The following is a 24766-nucleotide window of genomic DNA, read 5'->3' on the forward strand; positions in this document are numbered from 1 at the left end:
AAGTAACAAGTCACTCTGAGAAAAGAGAAGAAATGACCCAAGAAAAGGAATCTATCAAAGTCTCCAGAAGAGACACAGGATTTCAGACAACTAACCAAGGAGATGCACATAAACTTCCAAAATCAAATTAATGAACTGAAAGATGATACAGATCAAAAGATAAAAGATATCAAGAAGACACCAAGTGAGTACAAAGAAGAATTTGAAAACTTGAATAGAAAAGTAACAGAACTCATGGGAATGAAAGACACAATAGTGGGATAAAAAACAAATTAGAGGAGAGTAGTTGTAGCTCAAGTGGTTGAGGATCTACTTCCCATGTACAAGGTCCCAGGTTTGATCCCTGGCACCTTCTAAAAACAAACAAATGAAAAAATGAACTCTCACTGTGGAGCAGATGTAGCTCAAGGGTTGGGCACCTGCTTACACTACACAAGGTCCTGGGTTCAATTGCCAGTACCTCCTAAATAGGAAACAAACAAACAAAAAAACAACAAAAAACATTAGAGGTATACAACAGCAAGTTTGAAATGACAGAAGAAACAATAAGTGATGCAGAAGACAGAACAGCAGGAATGGAAGAGAGAAGAGAACAGAAAGAGAAAAGAATGTGAAAAATTGAGCAAGGGCTCAGGGAGTTTTGAGTGATAACAGAAAACACAACCACATGCATGTCATGGGAGTTCCAGAAGGGGAAGAGAAGGGAAAAGGGGCAGAAAGAGTATCTGAGGTAATAAGAGCTGAAAATTTCCCAACACTCTTGAAAGTAATGACCTTGCAGGTCCAGGAAGCACAGTGTACCCCAAGCAGAATAAATGTGAATAGACCTACTCCAATAGGTCTATTCAGATTCATAGTAGGTCTAATAGGACTACTCCAACTGTCAAACATCAAAGATAAAGAGAAAATTCTGACAGCAGTAATGAAGAAGCAAACTATCACATACAATGGATGCCCAAAAAGATTTATTGTGGATTTCTCATCAGAACTTGGAGAAGAGAAGACAATTGCATGATATAATTAGGATACTAAAAGAGAAAAACTGCCAGCTGAGAAATCTTTATCCAGCAAAATTGGCCATCAAATATGAAGGTGAGTTTAAAATGCAAAGAAAACAGAAATTAAGAGAATTCATGAAAATGATTCCATTTTGCAGGAAATAATTAAAGGAAGCCTTACAACCTGACAGAAAAAGACAGGAGACAGAGGCTTGGAGGAGATTATAGAAGAAAGAATAGCAGAAAGGATAAACAAAAGAGCAAAAATACAGACAGAAATATGACAGGACATATGAAAACCAAAGAATAAAGTGATAGAAGTAAATAATGCATTTACCATAATATCATTGAATGTGAATGGATTAAACTCCCCAATCAAAAGATATAGGCTGGGAAATAGACATGGCTCAACTGCTAGAGCATCCGTTTACCACATGGAGGGTCCAGGGCTCAATCCCCATGGCCTCTTGGCCTGTGTGGTAAGCTGGCCCACATGCAGTGCTGCCGTACTCAAGGAGTGCCCTATTGTGTGGGGTGTACCCACATAGGGGTGCCCCACATGCAAGGAGTGCGCCCCACTAGGAGAGGCACCCCATGTGAAAAAAAAGTGCAGCTCGCCCAGTAGTGGCACTGAACATCGAGAGCTGACACAGCAAGAGGATGCAACAAAAAAAGAGACAATTTCCCAGTGCCACCAGATAACGCAAGCAAACGCAGAAGAACGCACAGCAAATGGATGCAGAGAGCATACAATGGAGGGGGAAGGGGATAGAAATAAAATAAATCTTTTAAAAAAAAGATATAGGCTGACACAATGAATGGAAAAACATGAGCCATCCATGTGCTGCCTACAAGACACTCACCTTAGTTCCAGGGATAAAAACTGCTTGAAAATGAAATCTTTGAAAAAAATACTCCATGCAAACAGTAAACAAAAGAGATCATGTCCTCTACACAAGTAAAAGAAAAAACTTGCAAACTTTGATTAACGATTCTGCAGTTCTTTGGGATTTGAGGGTTCTATGACAAAGGAAATGAGGCCACTGCCTCTTGTGGTTTAGAAAAGCCTGAGAGAAGAGAGAGAAGAGGCAGGAGCAGGAAGGGGAGGAGGGGGAGGAGGAACTGGAGGGAGGAGGGGAGAAATGGGGCATAAAGAATGGCAGGGAAGTTTCATGTGGTCAGAGAGGACCCTGCAAAGGTGATAATAGAAGAGGGGAAGCTTAAGTGAGCTAGGAGAAAAATCCTCTGACCTGGTTCTGTACTAGAGCAGAAAAGAAAAATGCTTTAATTGGTTCTAGTAATGAAGACTAGCAAGAGACTTGCTCAATTGCAAAATTCCTTTTTCCTCCTAATTCACTCTTGAGTAAGTCTGTGTTGGTAACACTTGTTTAACTTAATACCCTAGTTTTTAGCCATTTTTAGAACTAGAGAAACCTATTTCTTGAACAAGAACCAGTCAGGATTTTTGTGGCTCCTTTCCAATGTAGGCACACCTTGTCCTTTTGGATGGCATGGAACTCTACCATCAGCAGGTGACAACTCAGAACTGTGCAGGTGAGAGAGATAGAAGAAAGAAAGTGTTCCTTTCAAGCACCAAAGAGCATTATGATTATGAGAGTTTCTTTTTCCTCCACTTCACAGTATCTATATATTTTTTGTTAGGTGAAGGTGACATAACATAAAATTAATAATTTTAACAGTATATTCTGTGGCATTTAGTACATTCACTATGTTGTGCATCAAATCTATTTAATTTCAGAACATTTTTATCCACTCCGAAGGAAATCTCATAGACCCAAAAGGAGTTACCCCACCTTCCCCACTCCCCGCAACCTCTGCCAGCCATTAATCATCGTTCTGTCTCCCTTTATTTGCATAGTATGGTGGGGGTGGGGGGGGTGCAGGAACCTCATTTTTTTAATGTAACATTTTTTTGTGATCAAGGTAGCTTAAAAAAGGCAATTAAATAAAAAAATTTTTTTAAGTTTCCATTTATATGATAGTTTTCTGACATTACAGGAATAATGTGTTTGGAGTGATTACACAAGTCCTAAAAGATGAATTACTGACAGTTTGTCCCAAGTACTGGTCTAAAATATTCCAAGTGCTGATTCACTTATAACCATAGCATTTCATAGATTTTAATTTCCCTTTAAGATTTTCTGCTTTAAAATGCCTGTGTATCTTGGGAAACTACAACAATTCTGTCCATTTTAACTATTTTTATCATCTTGGGTCCTGGAATCATCACCCGTTAGCTGAAAAGGAGTCAGTAACCATCTGTTTACAATGAGACTCCCCGCTCCCCCCACCCAGCGCACCTCCTGCTGCCCTTTATTGCGCTGCACCCTGAGCTTCAGTCTTCTGTGACGCAGAAGAACATTTAACTCACACCAGGGGGGACGCTGGCAGCTTTTCCCGGAGGCGTCCCCACTACTGGCCAGGGGGTAGCCACGTGGCCGCCAGGGTCAGACGCCCCACCCGGAGGACGCAGGTAGGGGCCGGGAAGTCGCGTGGGACGGGAGCGCGCAGGAGCCCCAAGTACGCTGGGGTCCGCCCGGGGCCTCGGCGGGGTGGGGCTCCTGGCAAGGGCAGGGCGGGCGCTCAGCCTCGCTGCTAGCGGTGCTGCCGCTTAACCCACCGCTCAGCCCCGCTGCTGGCCGCGCAGCCGCTTTCCCCACCGCTCAGCCCCGCCCCTGAGGCCCCGCCCAGCACGCGGCGCGGCGGCCGCACCTTCCGGAGCCTCGGGTGCTTGGGCCAGGCCGAGGCGCCGCTCAGGGCGCCCCCGCCCTCGTTTGCGGCCCCCCGTGTGTGAGCCCCCCCCCGCCCCCCGTGCGGGGCCCCGAGCGTGGGGAGGGCCGTGTCTGGCCCGCGGGGCAGCGAGCGCCGGCCCGGAACCCTCAGGCGGCGCGCGCGGCCCCTCCTCAGACGCCCGCCTGCGCGGGCTCGGAGCCCGGTACGTGTGCAGACCCCCCCTGGCGGGCGGGGAGCGCCCGCGGGTCTTTGGGCGGGGCAGAGCGCAGGGCTGTGGGGGCCCCCGGCAGCGTGGAAAAGCGAGCGAGCGGCCGTCCCCGCGCTGCGCTGAGGGCGCACCGGCCCGCGCAGCCCACGAAGCTACAGCTCGCGGGAAGGTTGTGCGCGGAGCCCCCGCCGGTCCTGCCCTCTCTGCGCGGTTTGGGGCTGCCTTCACCGGGGCCCGTGGGCGGCGGGGGGCTCCGGGCCTGCTTCTGTCTTTGGCATTTTTCCAGACTCGAATAACTTGTTTATTCTGTGAAAGTTAGTTGAATGAAATTACCTAGTTAGAGCTGCAGAGCTATTCACGCTTGAACCACCTTCTCTTATCCAAGCCCCGGGTGATAGGCATTTGTATTTTTTTTCCAGTTTTGGCGGCCAAGAACTTGCTGTGGGAATCATCGTCCAGCAAGTTGTCTTGGATAGATATCTTGGAGTGGAACTAGGAACAATGATGTAAGTTTATATTTTTAAGAAATTGACAAAAGGGTTCCCAAAGTAGCAGCACCATGTGGCATTCTCACTGGAAATGTAACGAGGGCTCCAGGTTTTCCGCATCTTCTTAAAAGTTGGTATTATCTTGATTTTAGCCATTTTACTATGTCTGTATGATAAGTCATAGCAGATTTTAATTTGCGTTTCCCTAGTGATGAAAAGAATTGAATGTTTCTTCTCTGGTGAAAGTTATTTACATAGTTTCCCATTTCAAGGTCTGGCAGTGAAATTCTTCCCACTTTGCTCTTCTTTTTTAGAATGCTTTTGGTTACTTGGGTGCATTTTCCCTTCCAAATGAATTTGGTAATTGCCTTTTCTATTTCTGTCAAGTAGGCTGTTGGAATTTTGATTGGTATTACATTGAGTCTATAAATCAGTTTAAGTTGGATTTAGTCTTAGAGTACCCCTGTTTTGTAGTTTTCCATGTATAGGTCCTGTACTTCTTTCACTAAGTTGATCCCTACATATTGAGTCTTTTTGTTGCTATTGTAAATGGAATCTTCCCCCTGATTTCTCCTCAGATTGTGCAGTACTACTGTACAAGAACACTGATTTCTGCGTGTGGATCTTGTATTCTGCCACTTTGCTGAACTCATTTATTAGCTCAAGGATAATGTCGTCTGCAAATAGTACAAGTTTTATTGTACCCTCTTCCTCTTTGGATGACTTTAATTTTTTTTTTTTCTTCTCTAATTGCTCTAGCTAGGACTCGTAATATGATGTTGAATAGCAATGGTGATATTAGGCATCCTTGTCTTGTTCCTGATCTTAGATGGAAAGCTTTCAACAATTCCCCACTGAGTACCATGTTGGCTGTGGGTTTTTCATATATGCCTTTTATCATATTGTGGCATTTTCCTTCTATTCATACCTTTTGAAGTGTTTTTTACCAAGAAAGAATGCTGGATTCTGTCAAATACCTTTTCTGTGTCTATTGTGATCATCATGTGTTTTTTCCCTACAATTTTTTTTAATGTGGTGTATTATGTTGATGGTTTTTTTTTTTATGTTGAGCTAGCCTTCCATACCAGCAACAAATCCCCCTTGGTCATGATGTGTAAGTCTTTGATAAGACTGCTGCTGGATTCAATTTGTCAATATTTTGTTGAGAGTTTTTGCATCTCTGTGTTCATTGAAGAGATGAGTCTGTACTTTTCTTTCCTTGTAGTGTCTTTATCTGTCTTTGGTGTTAGGGTGATATTGGCTTCATAAAAAGAGTGGGGTAATTTTCCCTCCTCTTCATCATGTTGGAAGAGTTTAAAAAGGATTGTTGTTAATTCTTTTTGAAATGCTTGGTAGAATTCATCTCTGAAGTCATCTGGTCCTGAGCTTTTCCTTGTTGGGAGGTGTTTGGTGATGGATTCAGTCTCTTTAAACGTGGTTGGTTTGTTAATTCTTGTATTTCTTGTAGTGTCAGTGTAGGTTGGTTGTGCCTTTCTAGGAATTTGCCCATTTCTAGGTTGTCATTGTTGGCATACAGTTTCTCATAGTATTGTCTTTTTTTTTATTTCTATGGGGTCAGTCATTACTTTCCTCCTTTCATTTCTGATTGTATTTATTTGCCTATTTTTCTCCTTTGGTAATATTGCTAGCAATTTGTCAATTTTACAGATCTTCTCAAAGAACCAGCTTTTGGTTTTGATTTTCTCTATTTTCTCTTTGTTGTTGTTCTCAATTTCATTTATTTCTGCTCTAATCTTTATTATTTCTTTCCTTCTGCTTGCTTTGAGGATTGGTTTGCTGTTCTTTCTCCAATTTCTCTAGGTGTTCAGTTAAGTCTTTGAGTTTAGCTCTTTCTACTTTTTTAATATAGGTGTTTAGGGCTTTAAATTTCCCCCTCAAGACTGGCTTTGCTGTATCCCATAAGTTTTGGTAATTTGTGTTCTCATTTTCATTTGTCTCAATACATTTACTGATTTCACTTGCAATTTCTTCTTTGATCCACTGATCATTTAAGAGTATGTTGTTTAGGCTCCACACAGTTGCAAAGTTACTTTTTTCCTGTCTATTCTTGATTTCCAATTTCGTTCCATTATGATCTAAGAAGGTTCTTTGTATAACGTCAGTCTTTTCATATGTACTGAGACCTGCAGTGTGCCCTACATGTAGTGTATCCTGGTGAAGGATCCATGGGCACGTGAGAAGAATGTATAACCTGCTGCATTTGGATGCAGCATTCTATGTGTCTGTTAGGTCTGACTCATTTATTATTCTTTAAGTTCTCTGTTTCCTTGTTGATCTTCTGTCCAGTTGTTCTGCCTCATGATGTGAGTGGTATATTAGAGCCTCCAGTGATTATTGTAGAGATGCCTGTTTCTCCCTTCAGTTTTGACAGAGTTTGTCTTATGTATTTTGGGGCACCCTGGTTAGGTGCATTAATATATCTTCCTGGTGGGTTGTCCTTTTTATTAATATATAATGGCCTTCTGTGACTCATAACTTTTTTTCACTTCAAGTCTGTTTTGTCCAATAATAGTATAGCTGTCCCTGCTCTTTTTTGGTTACTATTTGCATGGAGTATCTTTTTCCAACCTTTTACTTATAGCTGGTTTATATCCATGAGTCAAAGATGGGTCTCTTGTAAGCAGCATATGGATGGCTCATGTGTTTATTATTCATTACACCTCCACTGAGGCTCAGGGCCCAGCTGACACATGAACTGTCCAGAGATTCAAGTCTTTTGGATGTATACCTACCAATTCCAGCATCAACTATAGGTTCAAATAAAAGAGATAGATGAGGCATGTGTAGAGAAGTCACATTTGAGTCCAACTCTGTCACACTCGGGAGCACAAACTCCAAAAGAGGACCCAGTGGCCAGGCACCAATCTCTGGAGCTATCTGCCCTGACCATATGAGCTGGGTGTCTCTGAATCCCTCAGGTGTTCCACTATTCATGGTAGCATCTGCTTTGGCAGTCTATGACATTCTGCAGAGACATTTATAAGTGTAGTTCTCTGATGGCCTCCTGGCTTACTTTGAAGTCTCTTAGCCATATCAACTCATGTATCTTTACCTTTTCCCCCTTTAGTTCAATGTCTTTTCCAGTTGCATCATCAGCTGATGCTTGATAGTAATCCCTCAGTGTCAGGGAGGCTCATTCCTGGGAGTCATGTCCCACATTGGGGGAGAAGGTAATGCATTTATATGCTGTTTCGCTTAGAGAGAGGCCACACTTGAGTAACATGGAGGCCCTCAGGAGGTAACTCTTAGGTATCCTACATCACTAGGCTAAGTTGCAAATTTAAGAGCAAAAAGCACATAAGCATAGTCATCAATCTCAAGGATATATCAATGGACCATCCTTTTTCACTAGTCATTGCTCCTTGGGGGATTGTTGCTATAGTATTAGAGAATGTGGCAGAGTTCCCAAGGATAGGACTTCAATATTATTTCAGTTGTTATGTTATTCTCTACCCACTGTGGCAATGTCCCATGAACATTTGAACATATTTATATACCTTGTATATATCCCCAGGTGAGCTTCTTCCCATGTTCCCCCATTACAGACACCACACACCAATGGTCCTCCCCTACCATAGTTGTAACCCTTCTGTGATCTAAAACTTCTTCAAAAACAATGCCCTGGATGGTGCTTCAGGGGCAATCACCAGACATTATAAATCCTCACAGGGCCCACTGGATGGAATGGGGGAGAGTATGGGCCATGATGTGGACCATTGACCATGAGGTGCAGAGGTGCCCAGAGACATACTTACCAAATGCAAAGGATGTGTCATGATGATGGGAATGAGTGTTGCTGGGGGGGGGGGGGAGTGGGGGGGTGGGGGTGGGGGGGTTGAAGGGGTCCTCATATATTTTTTTGTAATGTAATATTTTTACAAAATCAATTAAAAAAATTAAAAACAAACAAAAAAAAACGAAGCCAAGAATATTTTCAAATTCACTTAATAGGAAAATGAAGTCATAATGAAAGATTTAAACATAAATAAAATACATAATAATTTAAGAAAACTAAAACTAAAATAAGGTTAAAAAGGGGTATTTAAAAAATTAAAAATTAGAAAATTTAAAAAATTAAGTTTTGCCTTTCATCACCATAATATATGTTGTCCTATATGTACAGTTACATTTTCTTCCATTACTTCCCCAGTATTATACCTTTTTCATTTTGTCTTCAAAGAAGTTTTAGGTCACAGTAAAGTCACATATAGAATATATGGGACCCCATATATACCCAACATCCTCCCCTTTTTCCCCTTTCCTTGTTAAGAACTTTTTTACATGTGATGGTACATTTGTTACAACTGATGTACAAATATTAAAACATAGCTGCAAACTATGGTCAGTGGTTTCTAGTATGGTTTACACTTTAGACCAGATACTTTTATACATTTCTGATGAAATTTAACATGCCCTATATCTGTCATTGCAAGATCATACAGAACACTTCCTTTGCCACCTTAATACCTACTCTTCCATTGATCCTTTTCCTCCCTCTCCCTCCCCTCAGGGCCCACTGTGACCACCAGACTTCACTCCTTGAAGGACAAGATTCATAATTCTTGCAACAGTGCTGATGGCTTGACACAGTAGTCTGTCCTCCCTTATTAGGAACCACCCATACTCTCCAGAGACACCCTCCCCTGTGTTTGAGAACATATCAAGGCTCCCCTGTCTGGAAGTTCAACTCCTTTCCACTCATTATTTGGGTCTCCCTCCACTGATCCAACATACTATGACAACATCATCACTTGCACTTTCTCTAGAAGACTGCCCCAGGTGTGCCCTGTCCCAAATATACCTCCCTTCAACACCCTAAACCAGTAGCCCTTCCTTTTCATATTGCCAAAACAAATTTCTTAGCATTGTAGTTTCAACCACATACCTGCCAATCCCCAGTGTTCACCTGCTACCTTCCCCAACCCTTCCTCCCTTTCCATGGACCAACCAAGCCATCCTCCCTACCTAGCTCCCTGTCAAACTTGCACCACCCAACCCAATAGTATCCCTACACCCTTGTCATATCCCTTCACTGCACAACTACTCACACCTTATAGATTTCACCCCTATGGGCATTGGGTCACAACCTTCTATCCCTTTCTATTTCCTGTAAACCTATCTTCTAGACTCTAGCTCCCTGAGTTGGCTCACTTAGCTTAATTCTTATCAAAGAGGTCATGTAATATTTGTCCTTCAATGCCTGGCTTCCTTCACTCAACATTAGGCCCTTCAGATAGATTCATGTTATCCCATGTGTTCTACTGTATTCCTTCTTACAGTTGAATAATATTCCATTGTATGTATAGACTATATTTTGATTATCCATTCATCTCTTAATGGACACTTATGTTGATTACAGTTTTGGCAATAGTGAATAATGCTGCTATGAACATTGTTGTGCATAATCGGTTCTTGTCTTTGTTTTCAGTTCTTCTGGGTATATACCCAGCAGTGGAATTGATGGGTCTTATGACAGAACTACAGTTAGTTTTTTGAGGAAATCCCAAACTCATCCACAATGGCTGGGCCATTCTCCATTCCCACCAGCAGTACTCCACATCCTCTCCAACACCTTAGTCCTCTGATTTTTTTAATGTCCACCAGTGTAATGGAAGTAAGATGGTATCTCATTGTAGTTTTGATTTGCATTTCCCTAGTAGTGATGTTGAGCATCTTTTCATATGCTTTTTAGCCTTTTGTATTGCTTCTTTGGAGAAGTGTCTGTTCAAATCACTTGCCCATTTTTTAAATGGGTTGTTTGTCTTTTTATTTTTGAAGTATAGGATTTAGGCCCCTATCAGGTATTTTGTTACCAAACACTCTCTACCATTGTTGAGGCTGTCTTTTCACTTTTGTCACAAACTCCTTTCAGGTGTGAATGGTTTTAATTTTGAGGAGGTCCCATTTATCTATTTTTTTTCTTTTGTTTCTCATCCTTTGGATTTGAAGTTCATGAAGACATTTCCTATTACAAGGTCTGATAGAAGCTTCCCTACTTACCTTCCGAGGTCTTTATGGTCTTGGCTCTTATAATTAAATCTTTGATCCATCTGTAGTTAGTTTTTGTATAAGGTGTGAGATGGATATTCTTTTGGATATTCATATCCAGTCTCAAAGCACCATTTGTTGAAGAGGCCATTCTCTCCCAGTTGAGTGGGCTTGTTGGCTTTGCTGAGGATCAAATGACTGTATATGCCATGATCTAATCAGAACTCTCAGTTCTGTTCCATTAGTTATTAAGTCTGTTCTTGTGCCAGTACCATGCAGTTTTGACCACTGTAGTTTTGTAATATGCTTTAAAGTCAGGTAGTGTGATTCCTCCAATTTCATTGTACTTTGTCAATATGTCTTTGAATATTCAGGGACTCTTGCCCTTCCAAATAAATTTCATTGTAAGTCTTTCCAATTCATTAAAAAAATGCTGTGTTGATTTTTATTGGGATTGCATTAAATCTGTAGATTAGTTTGGGTAGGATAGACATCTCAATGATATTTAGTCTTCTTATCTATGAGCAGGGAATATTCTTCCATTTATTTAAGTCTTCTTTGATTTCCTTTAACAGTTCTTTGTAGTTGTCTGCGTATAAGTCATTTAGTTCTTTAAATTATTCCTAGGTATTTTGATTTTTTAGTTTCTATTGTAAATGGCATTTTTTTCTTGATTCCCTCATCAGATTGCTTGTTATTGGTGTAGAGGAATGCTACTTATTTTTTCCTATTGTTCTTATAACCTTTGACTTTTCTGAACGCATAAGTTCTAGAAGCTTTGTTTCTGAGGACTTTCTATGTATAGGATCATGTTGTCTGTAAATAGTGAAACTTTTACTTCTTCCTTTCCAATTTTGATGCGTTTTACATCTTTTTCTGACCTCAGTGCTCATGCAAGTACTTGTAACACAATGCTAAATAAGAGCAGTGACATCCTTCTCTTGTGTCCAATCTTAGATGGAAAGCTTTTAGGATTTCACCATTGTCTATGATTTAGCTGTGGGTTTTTCATAAATACCTTATATTATGTTGAGGAAGTTTCCTTCTATTCCTGTCTTTTGGAGTGTTTTAATCAGGAAAGGGTGTGTTTTGTCAAATGCTTTTCCTGCATCTGTAGAGATGATCATGTGGGTTTTTTTCCTTTGATCTCTTCAGGTGGTGTATTTTATTGATTTTCTCATGTTTAATGATCCTTGCATACCCAGGATGAAAGCTGTTTAGTCATGGTATGTAATTTGCTTGATGTGTTGTTGAATATGATTAGCAAGTATTTTGTTGAAGATTTTAGCATCTGGTTCATTAGAGATTGGTCTGTAGTTTTCCTTTCTTGTAGCATCTTTGTTTGGGTTTGGTATTAGAGTAATGTTGGCATCCTAGACTGAGGTAGGTGATGTTCCTTCTACTTCTATTTTTTTAAAGAGTTTAAGCAGGATTGGTGTTAGTTCTTTCTGGAATGTTTGGTAGAATTCACATGTGAAACTGTCAGGTCCTGGGCTCTTCTTAGTTCCGAGGTTTTTGATGACTGATTCTATCTCTTTACCTGTGATTGGTCTGTTGAGTTCATTTTTCTTTTTTCACCAGTGTAGACTACTTGTGTGTTTCTAGGAATTTGCTCATTTCCTCTAAATTATTCTTTTTGGCATATAATTTTTCAAAGTATCCTCTTATGATACACTTTGTTTCTGTGGGGCCAGTGGTGATTTCCTTTTCCTCATTTCTTATTTTATGTATTTGCATCTTCTTTTGTTTTCTTTGTTATTGTAGCTACGGCTTTGTCAATTTTATTGATCTCTAAGAACCAGGTTTTGGTTTTATTTTTTGTAGTCCTTTCTTATTTTCAATTTCATTTAGTTCTGCATTAATCTTTGTTATGTCCTCCATTGTAATTCCTTTGGGGTTAGCTTGTTTCGTTTCTAGTTTCTCCAGGTGTGCAGTTAGGTCTTTGATTTTAGCACTTCTTTTTAATATCAGCACTTATGGCTATGAATTTTCTTCTCAGTACAGTTTTTGCTGCATCCTATAGGTTATACTATGTTGTGTTATTTCATTCATTTCAAGGTAGTTACTGATTTCTTTGCAATTTTCTCTTTGAACCACTGATTGTCTAAGAGTGTATTGTTTAACTTCCATGTCTTTGTGCCTAATCTGCTTCTCTGCCCCTTGCTGATTTCCAGCTTCAGTCCATTGTGGTCAGATAAGTTACTTTGTGTAATTTAAATCTTTCTGAATTTATTGAGCGCTCTTCTGTGGCCTAGCATATGGTCTATCCTGGAGAATGATCCATGTGCTCTCAGAAAGATTGTATATGGCACAGTATTTGAGTGTAATGTTATGTGTATGTCAATTAGGTCCAGATCCTCTAATGTATTTTTAGGGTCATTGCTTCTTTATTGATTCTCATTGAGATGTTCTGCCTAATGGTAATAATGGTGTGTTAAAGTTCCCCAGAGTAATTGTAGAGGCATGTATTTCCCCACTTAGTTATTTCCCTTGTTTGTCTCATGTATTTTGAGGTTCCCAGGTTTGGAGCATAAATGTTTTTGATTGTTCTTTCTTCTTGATAGATTTCTCTCTTTTTTTTTAAATATATAGTGTCATTTTTTTGTCTCTTATAATAGTTTTGCATGTAAAGTGTATTTTGTATGGTTTTTCTATAGCTACTCTCACCTTCTTCTGATTATTGTTTGCATGTACAATTGTTTTCCATTCATTCACTTTCTGTCTCCTTGCATCCCTGGGTCCTTGATGAGTTTATTTTAGGCAGCATATGGATGGTTCATATTTCCTTATCCATTCTGCCAATCTGTGTGTCTTGACTGAAGAGTTTAAGACTTTAACATTAAATGTTATTACTGTCGGAATTATTTATATTAGCCACATTTTTTTAGACTTATATATGCCATATGTTGTTTTTATTTCTCATCTTATCTTTTTATTCTTACACCCTCCTCCACTTTTTTTCCTTTCATCCTAAAGAACTCCCCTTAGTTTTTTAAAAATATTTTTTTATTTTATTTATCTACCCTTTCCCCCCAACCACCCTGTAGTCTGCTCTCTGTGTCCATTTGCTGCGTGTTCTTTGTCCAGTTCTGTTGTTGTCAGTGGCATGGGAATCTGTGTTTCTTTTCATTGCATCATCTTGTCGTGTCAGCTCTCTATGTGTGTGGTGCCATTCCTGGGCAGACTGCACTTTCTTTCGTACTGGGTGGCTCTCCTTATGGGGCACACTTCTTGTGCCTAGGGCTTCCCTATGCGGGGGGCACCCCTGTGTGGCATGGCACTCCTTGCATGCATCAGCACTGCATGTGGGCCAGCTTCACATGGGTCAAGGAGGCCCAGGGTTTGAACTGTGGACCTCCCATGTGGTAGGCGGATGCCCTATCCACTGGACCAAGTCTGCTTCCCTCCTTTTAGTATTTCTTGAATGTCAGGTTTCTTATTGACAAATGCTGTTAATTTCTCTTTATTTGTTAATATATTGCTGTCTCCTTCATTTTTTGAATGCCAGATATGCTGGATAGAGAATTTTTGGCAGGAAGTTTTTTCTTTTAGCACCTTAACTGTCATGCCACTGTCTTCTTGCCTGTATGGTTTCAGATGGGAAATCAGCACTTAATCTTTTTGAGCTACCCTTGTATGTGATGGCTCTCTTTTCTCTTGCTACTTTCAGTATTCTCTCTTTGTCCTGAGCATTGAACAATTTGACAAGTATATGTCTTGGATAGAGCTGTTGGGATTTATACTTTTTGGGTTGTGCTTTACTTCCTGGACATGTACATCCCTCTCCCTCAGTAGGGTTGGCAAGTTATCAGCCATCATTTCCTCCAGCACTACTTCTGTCCACTTTTCCTTCTCTTTTCCCTCTGGGATGCCTACAGTGCATATGTTTCTGCGATTCAAATCCTTAGGTCCCTGCTGGTTTTTTTTCTGTCTTTTCATACTTCTGTTTTGCTATCTGATTTCACATGTACTGCCTTCCTCCTCACTGATTCTTTCCTCTGTCTGTTCACATCTGCTGTTTTGTGGTTTCAGTGTATTTTTGATTTCCTGCATTGTGGCATTAATTAACATCATATCCATTATCTTTTTATGTATGTATGTTTTCAATTTCTTCAGTATGTTCTCCCAGTGTCTTTTTTTTTTAAGATTTTTAAATTTATTTTTCTCCCATAGGTGTGTCTGTCTCTACCTACCTTCTTCATCACTTTTCCTGGCAGTCCTCAAGGTTGTTTTTTGGGGGGAAGCAGGTTTGGCCCAATGAATAGGGCATCCACCTACTGCATGGGAGGTCCACAGTTCAAACCCCAGGCCTCCTTGCCCCATGTGCAGTGCAGTGCAGGGATTGCCATGCCATGCTGGGGTGTCCCCTAAGTAGGGGAGCCCCATGTGCAGGGAATGTGCCCCATAAGGAGAGCTGCCCAGCTTGAAAGTGCACCTGCCCAAGAATGGTACTGTACACATGGAGAGCTGACACAACAAGATGATGAATAAAAAAGAAACAGATTCCAGGTGACACTGATAAGGACAGAAGGGGACACAGAAGAACACACAGCAAATGGACACAGAGAGCAGACAACTGGGGGGAGGGGAAGGGGAGAGAAATAAAAAATGAATCTTTAAAAAAAGTTTTTTGATATTTGGTCCTCTAGAATATCCTCCCAGTTGTCTCTGTTCCCTTGAAAAAAATGCTAGCCCATAGGAAAGGAAAGAGATAAGAGAAGAAGAAGAATAGTAATAATAATGCAAAAAAGGTAAAGAGGAACTGCATAAGAGCTAGGAAACTAAGGAATATAAGTAAAAAACCATAAAAAATACAAAGGAATAAGAATAAAAAGAGTTGGAATAGAAAAAATTAAACAAGAATGAAAATAGAAAAAAAAATAGAATGAATTAAAATGCCAAGCATATCAGAAGAAAGTAGAAGGAAAGAAAAAGGAAAGAGAGAAAAAATTAAGACCAAAGAGGAACTGGTAGAATGAAAGAAAAGCAACAGAAGGCAGAAAAACAAAAGGAATAGAAATAAAATAGGTTGAAAAATGAGTTTTAAAAAAGGAACAAAGAAAGGGAAAAGAACAGAGAAAACAAAAGAGTAACAATGAAGCCACCCCAGAAGAGCAGCCTTCCCTCTTAGGCCCCCAGAGACCTCACAGGCTGCTGGTGTTCATCAGTCACCTACAGCCTGCCTTCCACAGGTGATGCATCCAGTTTTACCAAGTAAAATAAAGGAAAAAGGGAAAAAAATCCAAGAAACCATTAAAGAAACAATAGAATCTCAGCCTTATGTCCTTATCATGAGGTACTCGCAGTGTGCCTCCTCTCTCTGGATCCCTTCACCAGGAGGTACCAGGGCTCCAACCAGGCACCCACATGCAAGGCAGGGGCTTCCCTCTTGTGCTACAGCAGCTCTATGAGCTAAACAGGCTTTTGGAAGCTTGTCTGGCTCTTCTGGGCCCTGTTTCCCTTCAGAGTTGGACTTTCTAACAGCTTTCAGGGGCTGGGCTAGTTGAGTGCCCGTCCCTGCCCCTCCTTGATCAAGTTCCTCTCTCCCAGGGTGGCTGGGTGTGACAGCCTGCCTGAGCAGATTCCCTCTATGCTCTCCCCAGGGCCACCCCAGTGCTGGCTGGTGTCCTCCTGGAGATTCAAAGGGGGCTGAGGTTTCCAAACCCACAGAAGGGAAACCACTCTCCACCCTGCACCAGACCCCCTTCCTCCAGGGAATGCTCCCTCCCCCTCAGCTGGCCTTTGAGAACCAGGGGGTCCATGGAGGCTATTTGCCTTGAGGGTGGGGCTTGCCCACCACCTTTTCCAACCACAGGGGTTAGCACCTCATTGTTTTGCCTTGGGCTCTTTATCTCTTTGCCCAGCTCCCTCCTGAATGATGCCTGCTGCCTCCTGCTCCTTGGATTCCCAAAACAGCTCACTCAAGTTAGGCTCCTGCCCCTCTCTGCCATTTTTTTTCAAAAGAGATGAGCAGTGCCCACTTCCATTGACACCATTTTCCAGATTAGTGCATCTACAAATTTTTAATCTGCTCAGTGAGTGAAAGGAAAACATGAGAATGATGTCTCCCCAAGTAGAGAATATCAACAAAGGGCTAGAAAGTATACATTTAGTGGAAACAGAAATTTTGGAGTTGAAAAATAGAATGACATGAGAACTTCTCTAGAGGTGGTCAACAGGTGTTTCCTTGACTAAAGATCTAAACAACTCCCTCAGCAGCCTGGAGTGTGTACCTTCCTATTTTCAGTCCTTCCTCATCCAGATCATGTGCACTACAAAAGATGTAGCAGTGAGACCTAGTTTTCTTATTAATTTTACTGGTCACTAGTGATGTTGAGTGAATTTTCATACCCTTGCTCATGCTTAACTCACTGCATATCCTGTGATGTAAGGGATAAAGAGGAGGGGACTTGGTCAGTTATTGTGTTTTCAGAGACCTCTGCTTCCTTCTGAGAACCAAAAACTACACCCAGCCTGAATGAAAATACACCAATGGAGAAACAGCTCCATACTCAGAGATATTCCACATCCTGGCCTCTGCATCCCCATGAGATTTACAGGGAAATATTGCCCTCCATTAACAGGGAGAATTATGACTCAAATTTCTCCAAACCCCAATATCCCTCAGAGAATCCCACATATTCCTACCCAAGTCATCCAGATCTCAATGAAAGCCCTCCTCATGTTATATAAATTAGTCTACCCCAGTCTCACAAGGGAGAAAGATGATTGTTTTCTCTATTAAAGACACTTATTGAAGCCATTTAAATTGGAGAATTGGTTTTTCCATTTCTGTAAGCAAAAATAGCTGCTGGGATTTTTATAACTGTTATATTGAATTTGTAGTTCCCTGTGGGTAGTATTGATATTAGAACAATACAGTCTTATCATCATTGGACAATAGATGTCTTGCCATATGTTTAAGTCTTGTTTAGTATCATTCAGTTATGTTTGCTAGTGTTCATGTGTTTTATCCTTTCATTAAATTTATTTTAGCTATTTTATTTGTTAGCAGCTGATATTGAGTGGACTAATTTTTTTGTTGTATAAATAAAATTGACTTTGTGCATTTATCTCCTATGATGCAAGTTTGCTTAATGCCTTTATTGTTGCATTAGTGTTGTTGTGGCTTCTTTGGAATTATGTATTTAAAGGAGTATGTCATCTATAGGGATAACTTTCCTTCTTCCATTCCAATATGGATGACTTTATTTCTTTTTCTTATCCAATTGCTCTGGCTCGAACTTCTAGTATAGTGTTGAAAATCAGTGATGAAAGTGAGTTAACTTGTCTTGTTCATGAACTGCTGGGAAGGATTTTAAGTATTTTCACTATTGAGTGTGATGTTACCTGTGGATTTTTTAAATGCAGCTGTGAACAGAGTAGAATGACTTCCACAAATGACCATCCACGTAGTGAGCAGCAGAACGTCCCCAGATTATAGGCATCCTGTGAGTGCATTTCTGAAATCCTGGAATGTGAAAATTTGTAGAATACCTACATTTTTGTGGTTTGAAGAACTTAATTCTTGCTAATATCCATATGTTCAAGATTTAATAATATCATGATAGACTATGCCTGAACTATTTTGATGTGTTCTTAAATTTTAAAAATTCAATAAACCCTATTAAATGAATTTTTCTTTCTACAGGTTATTTATAAAATAGTATTTTAATTGGAGTAAGAACAAGTATTAGCCAGAATCCTTGAGGACCATGTGTGTGTCTGATGATAGGTATCAAGCCATATGTTGCTAATATTGTAGTCCAGATAGAAATGATGCTGAACCTATTTGATTATGAATCTAAACAATAAAAATTTTCTAAATTTGCTGAATATGAACCATGATTGCCAACACCAAATATGTATGAAAATAGATTGATTTAAAACTAAATAGAAAATAACTGTAGTTGTAAAGTATAAGAAACTAAAATCTAATGATTGTAGGAATACAATGCATTAAATATACAAAAACAAGATAATTCAGAAATGAAATATAGCATAACTTACTGAAATGTCATATGTATTGTTTTTGAATATATATAACTTTTATAGATCATTGATTTTGGAAATCTATAGGCATATAGAGAATGACTAGATTTTGGCAACATGGTAATGTTTCTCAAGAGAGGAGTAGATGTAAAAGGAACATTCAGTAGTCAGATGGAGAAAGAAAATAGACAAGAAAAGGTGTAGTAGAGGTAATGAACTGAGTGAATACCCTTCTTGGAAGAGTGGTGGAAGTATAGAATGTGAAAATATCAGGAAGAAAGCTTCCATACTTTAAAATATTTCATAAAACATGTAGAAAGAGAAACAGAGCTGTATTGTTAGAAAGCTATTTTCAGTCTCACTCCTGTCTATAAAGTTTATTTAATCATATGAAAAGCAAGAGAAAAAACATTATTTTCAAGTATCAAAGTAATATAGGGAGAAAAGGAGTAGGTGCAGAGTAATCCACAACAAATGAATGAAAGTTCTTTGTCATGATCTATATTATGTACTGAAATATATTTCTGAAAAGTAGAGAACAGGCATTAAGAAAATGAAATAATACATGGTAAGATATCATAAATTTAAAAAACTCAAAAAGTGAATGAGAAGAAATAAGAAAAACGGAAATACAGTTCAAAATTGAAGTATAATCTCTAAAAAATAGGGTGACAAGATAATGCTTAAGTAGATAGAAAGAGTGAAAAGCTGAAAGGGCTGAAAAATTAAATGGAGAATGTTAAAGATTAAAGAAAAACAGTCAAAAGTTGAGGAATGGTTCCGATGATCCACTAGCTGAACCCTGGGTGCCTGAAGCAGGAAGTGGGTGGGGCCATCCCCAGTGTGGAGGCCTCGGGTGGGCCCTGAGGTCTGGGTGGGGCCTGCATGTGGGCAGTGCTGGAAGCTGCCCCACCACTCCCTGCCATGATGCTCAGCTCCAGGCTGCAGACCTTGGCAGATGGTGTCCAGACTCCTTCAGCCTGGCCTTTGGTGATGGCTGTGACTCCTCAGGTGCTAGGCTGCCTTGAGCTCTGTACCCTGGGGCGTTTGTGGGAGGTGTTACTCCTGTGCAGTGGGGAGGGTGCAGACCTGTGCTGAGTCTCATCCTTTAATACTGGACCTCCTGCTACTGGAGTGGGAGGTGGTGCATTCGTCTGGGTGGACCTGGGGGACTCCAGATCACTGATTTGTCAATTAAAGAAAGTCCAAGAACTGGGTTTCCACAGAGCTGTTAAACAGATGGATGAGCTCCAGGATGACTGTGTGCTCCCCCTTGTTGAGGGCAGTCCTGGTTTATGTCCGTTGTCCTGCCTTTTCATGTCACCCCCTCTCACTAAGAGTATCCTGATATGACTTTATGTTACATGGTCAGGCTATTAGGTCTATTTTGGACCTTTCTTTAAGAAAGGTTGACTTAATGACTGAATAACTTAAGTTAAAAAAAAAACAAACTTGCAAAACATAGGGTGCAGTGAGACACAGGCATATATACTTGTGTCCGGATGGCTTATCCAGCAAGGAGGTGTGTGAAATTGGTAAGTGGGTGTCTGGGCAGTGGTAGAACTGAGGGAACAGGGGCTGGATGAGAGGGAGGCTTACCTTTCATTGTGTAGCTTTTTCAACATTTGATTTTTATTAAAATGAGTGTTTTTCCTACAAAATACACAATAATAAGATTCTGGGAAGGGACCATTATAGGCATTTGTCCTGTTACGTGAATTTTCCTTCTAGGAGACCTCTAGTCAGCTGGACAATCTCAGGCAATGGGACAAAATTTTGTTTTTATGTTCATGAGAAATATTGGTATGTAGTTTCCATTCTTTTAATATCTTTTCCTGGTTTTGCCATTGGGGTAATGTTGGCCTCATCTAGTGAGTTAGGAAGTATTCCCTCTGCACTGTTTCTGAAAGAGATTGTGGGGATTTGGTTTCATTTTTCCTTAAATGTTTGGTAGAATTTGCTATTGAACTATCTGAACCAGGTCCTTAGTTTTTTGGAATGTTATTAATGATTCAAATTTTTAATGGTTATAGGGCTATTCTGATGATATATTCTTGTGTGAGTTTTGATAATTTACATCTTTCAAGAACTTTTGAGTCATTACATCTAAGTTACCAAATTATTGGACATAAGGATGTTCATAGTCTTGTTTGATTATCCTTTTAATGTCTGTGGAAGCAGTAGTGATGACCCCTCTTCCATTCCTGGTATTAGTAATTTTTATCTTCTCTATTTTATGTTTGGTTAGCCTAGCTAGAGATTTACCAGTTTGATTAGATATTTTCAAACAACAAACTAAGGCTTTAGTTTGGGCGTATATTTTCATTTATATGTCATTAATGTGCAGGAGTGCACTTGCTGGGCCATATGATTAGTTTATGTTTAGTTTTATAAGAAACTGCTAATTTTCAGAGTGACTGTACTATTTTACATTCCCTTATGCAATGTATGAGAGATTCAGTTTTTTTGCATTCTCACCAGCATTTGGTATTGTCACCTTATGTTTTAGTTGTTTTAATAGTGTGTAGTTACATATCATAATGGTGTAGTCTGCATTTCCCTAATGGCTAATTATATCCAGCATCTCTTCCTGTACTTATTTCCCATCCATTCATCTCCTATGGTGAAATGTTTGCTCATATATAGTGCCCATTTTCTAATAGGATTGTTTTATTTTTTTATTTTTTTATTTCCCCTCCCCCTTTGCAGCTTTCTTGCTGTGTCCATTCTCTTCACACTCTTCTGTGTGTTTTTTTGCTTGTCTCCCTTCTTTGTTGTGTGACCTGGCTGAGTCAGCTCTCCACCGTGCCTGTGGGACAGGCTGTGATCCACAGCCTGTGGGCAAGCCTGCCTTCACAAGAGGCCCTGGGTTCTGGGATGTGAACCCAGGGCCTCCCATATGGTAGATGGGAGCCCAACTGATTGAGCCACAGCCGCTTCCCAGGATTTTTTCATGGTTGAATTTTGAGAATTTTGGAAATTCTTTTGATTTATTCTAGATATCTGGGGTTTTTTTGGTTATTAGGCCCAGGGGTTGAACCTAGGACCTCATTAGTGGGAAGCCAGTCTTCTACCACCAAGCCACATGGGCTCCCCTGAAATTTTTTTGTTTGCTTGTTTTTTGTTTTTATTTTAGCAAGTACTTGGATCTCAACCCAGAACCTCTCATGGGAAGCAAGTGCTCAACTGCTTGAGCCACATCCACTCCCAATATTGTAGATAGCTGTTCCAGATATCAATTTCAGATAGTCTAGTTATGTGTTCTTTCTTAGTCAAAGTTTACAAATATTATTCCCTGCCTGTAGTTTGCCTTTATAGTTTCTTTTTTTTCAGATCTGTAGTTTTAAAATTTGGTGAAGAACCATGTATCATTTTTATTTTTTATGGATCTCATTCAATACTCTCTTCAGAATCTGTTTCCATGTTTTAAAATATCAACTAGTTTTGATGATACCCCAGTCTTTCTCTTGCCTAACATCACAACTCCATTAATACTTCTGCTTCAATGTCACAATTTAAAAAAACATTTTGTTTTCATTATTTTTAAAGGAGCTTTAATTGCCCTAGATGTTCCATCAAAAATATAGGGGGTTCCCATATATCCTACTCCCTCCCCCTAACACACTTTTCCCCATGAACATCATCCTTCATTAGTGTGGTCCATTTGTTTCATGGGATGAGCACATATTGAAGCATTGCTGTTAAGCATAGTCTATAGTTTGCATTATGTTTCACACTTTGCACAGCACATTTTTATAAGTTTTGAGAAAATGTATAATGACTTGTATCTGTTATTGCAGTATCATGCAAAATTATTCCAGTGTTTGAAAAATGCCCCATGTTACACCTATTCTTCCCTCTCCCTCCCCTCAGAACCTCTTGTGTCCACTGTCTTTATATCACTGTTACAAGTTCTTCCATTATTAGGATAATAGTCTACTTAATCCATAGTTGTATTCCTCCTATTTGTTCATTCCTCTGTCTTTTGGAGTTGGGATTGTGTCACTTTCTTACCCCACAGTAATCCAGCAACAGCTACTTCAAATATGTGTAAAACCCGACCACCTGGTTTCCCTAACTGCTGCTGCTCTGTCTAATCCACCATATCACTTGCCTGGACTACTGTGATAGCTCCCTAACTGGTCTGCCTTTAGACCTATTTGCTACTATGGTCCCTTCTTACCTAGCAGCCCAAGTGATCCTGTTAAAACCTAAGGCAAGCCTTAGTCCTTGTTTTTCTTCACTGAAACCCGCATGCCTTCCCAGCTTACAGTAATATGCAAGAGTATTATACTGGACTACAAGAACCTCCACAATGTGTGCCCCAAGTTTTAAAAGCAGTTTTATTGAGATATAGTTACATACCATATAATCTATCCAAAGTGTACTTTAGTATAATTACAGATTTGTGCATTCCTCACCTCAATCGAGTTTAGGACATTTTCATCTCTCCTAGAAGGAAAGCCATATATTCCTTAGAAGGCACCTCTCAATCCCTCTGTCATTCCCCAGCCCTACATAACCACTATAAATTTCATCTCTATAAATTTATCTTTACAGTTTATATTAATGAAATCATAGAATATGTGGTACTTTGCATCTAGTTTGTTTCACTTAGCATAATGCTTTCTTAAATTACTACAGTTTTTTAAATGATGGAAGTTGTAGGTTTACAGAAAATTCATGTAAAAAATACAATGTTCCCATATATCCTTCTACTGTTGACTCTTTGCATTAGTATGTCAGCTTCGTGAGGACTGATGAAAGAATATAAGATATTACTAATAGCTATAATCCTTAGTTTACATTAGGTGTGTTTTTTCCATCTACCTTACTGTTATTAATGATGTGTAATAGTGTCATCCATTTGTTATAATTCATGAAGGAGCAATCTTATATTTGTTAACCTCAGTCCATCATCCATAACAGGTTCACTTAAACATCCCATCTTTAGGCTTCTAGCATTCCCTCTAGTAACGTACATGACCTTAAAATAAGTCTCTCAACCACATTCATAGACATATAATTCACAATAAGATCCTGCCATCACCACTATCCTTCCCAAACATTTTCAATCAACCTAAATAGAAATTCTGCACAATTTAAGTATCAGCTTTCCATTCTCTACCCCATGCTATCCCTTGGTAACTTAGATTCTAGATTCTAAATATGTGAGTTTGTTTCTTAACTTAGTTCATATCAATGAGATCATACAATATTTGTCCTTTTGTGTCTGTCTTATTTTACCGAATGTAATGTCCTGATGGTTCATCCATGTTGACGCATGCATCAGGACTTCGTTCTTTCTTAGAGCTGAATAATATTCCATCATGTGTATTCAACCACATTTTGTTTATCCATTCATCTGCTGGTAGTTATTTGGCTTCTCCCTTTTCTTTATTGTGCTCTGAACATTGACATACAAATACCTGTCTGAATCCTTGCTTTCAATTCTTTTGGATATATATCCAGAAGTGGGATTGCCAGTTCATTTGGTAATTTTAGTTTAACTTTTTGAGTTACTGCCAAGCTGTTTTCCACAGCCAATGTACTATTTTACATTCCTACCAACAGTGTATGAGGTTTCCTATTTCTATGCATCCTTACCAGCACTTGCTATTTTCCAGTTTTAAAAATAATAGCCTTTTGAATGGGTGTGAAGGATAGCTCATCATGCTTTATATGCCTTTCCCTAATTGCTAATGGACTTGAGCATCTTTTCATATGCTTATTTACCATTTGTATATCTTCTTTATAGAAATGTCTATTTAAATACTTTGCACATTTTCAATGGGTTTATTGCCATGCCCACCTCCCTTGGAGGTAACGCAGTGATCAAGCTCTGTCTTCCTTCTCCACTTGCCACTGGCTATATCCTTGATGTGGAAATAGACCCTTGCCACTTGGCTGCTTCCTCCTCCTCCTTTGATCCCCAGCTCCAGTCTTGTCTTCTCTGACTTAGGTAACCTTTTTTTTTTTTTTTTTGAGGTACCAGGAATGGGCATTGAACCTGGGATCTTGTATGTGGGAACCTGGCACTGAACCACTGAGCCACAAAGGATCCCTTGAGTTGGTTTATTCATTTGTTTGCTTGTTTGTTTTTAGGAGGCACCAGGAACCAAACCTGGGACATCCTATGTGGGCAGCAGGTTGAACTTCATCAACTCACAGCATCTTTCTTACCTGCTCTGTTATCCTACCACTGACCACTCTTCTTCAAGTTGTATTTGCTGATTCTTTATCTCTTGCTCACTGGATTGTAAATCACTCCCATAAGGTTTACATTCATCTCTCCCTGCCCTGTGCTTAGCATAGGG

The 24766-nt window shown here is 39.8% G+C and overlaps 1 protein-coding gene across 1 annotated transcript in view; it reads left to right on the forward strand.

Moving 5' to 3' along the window:
• Positions 1-3742: 3742 nt before the first annotated feature.
• Positions 3743-24766, forward strand: part of LOC131277451 (TANK-binding kinase 1-binding protein 1-like) — a 158668-nt gene continuing 137644 nt past the window's right edge. The window contains exons 1-2 of the mRNA XM_058292497.2: positions 3743-3954; positions 4380-4466. Of these exons, the coding sequence (XP_058148480.1) occupies positions 4462-4466 (5 nt within the window). The 5' untranslated portion in view covers positions 3743-3954; positions 4380-4461. The remainder of the gene's footprint in view (positions 3955-4379; positions 4467-24766) is intronic.

The sequence above is a fragment of the Dasypus novemcinctus genome, unplaced genomic scaffold (genome assembly GCF_030445035.2).
Source record: "Dasypus novemcinctus isolate mDasNov1 unplaced genomic scaffold, mDasNov1.1.hap2 H_1, whole genome shotgun sequence".
Classification (NCBI taxonomy): domain Eukaryota; kingdom Metazoa; phylum Chordata; class Mammalia; order Cingulata; family Dasypodidae; genus Dasypus; species Dasypus novemcinctus.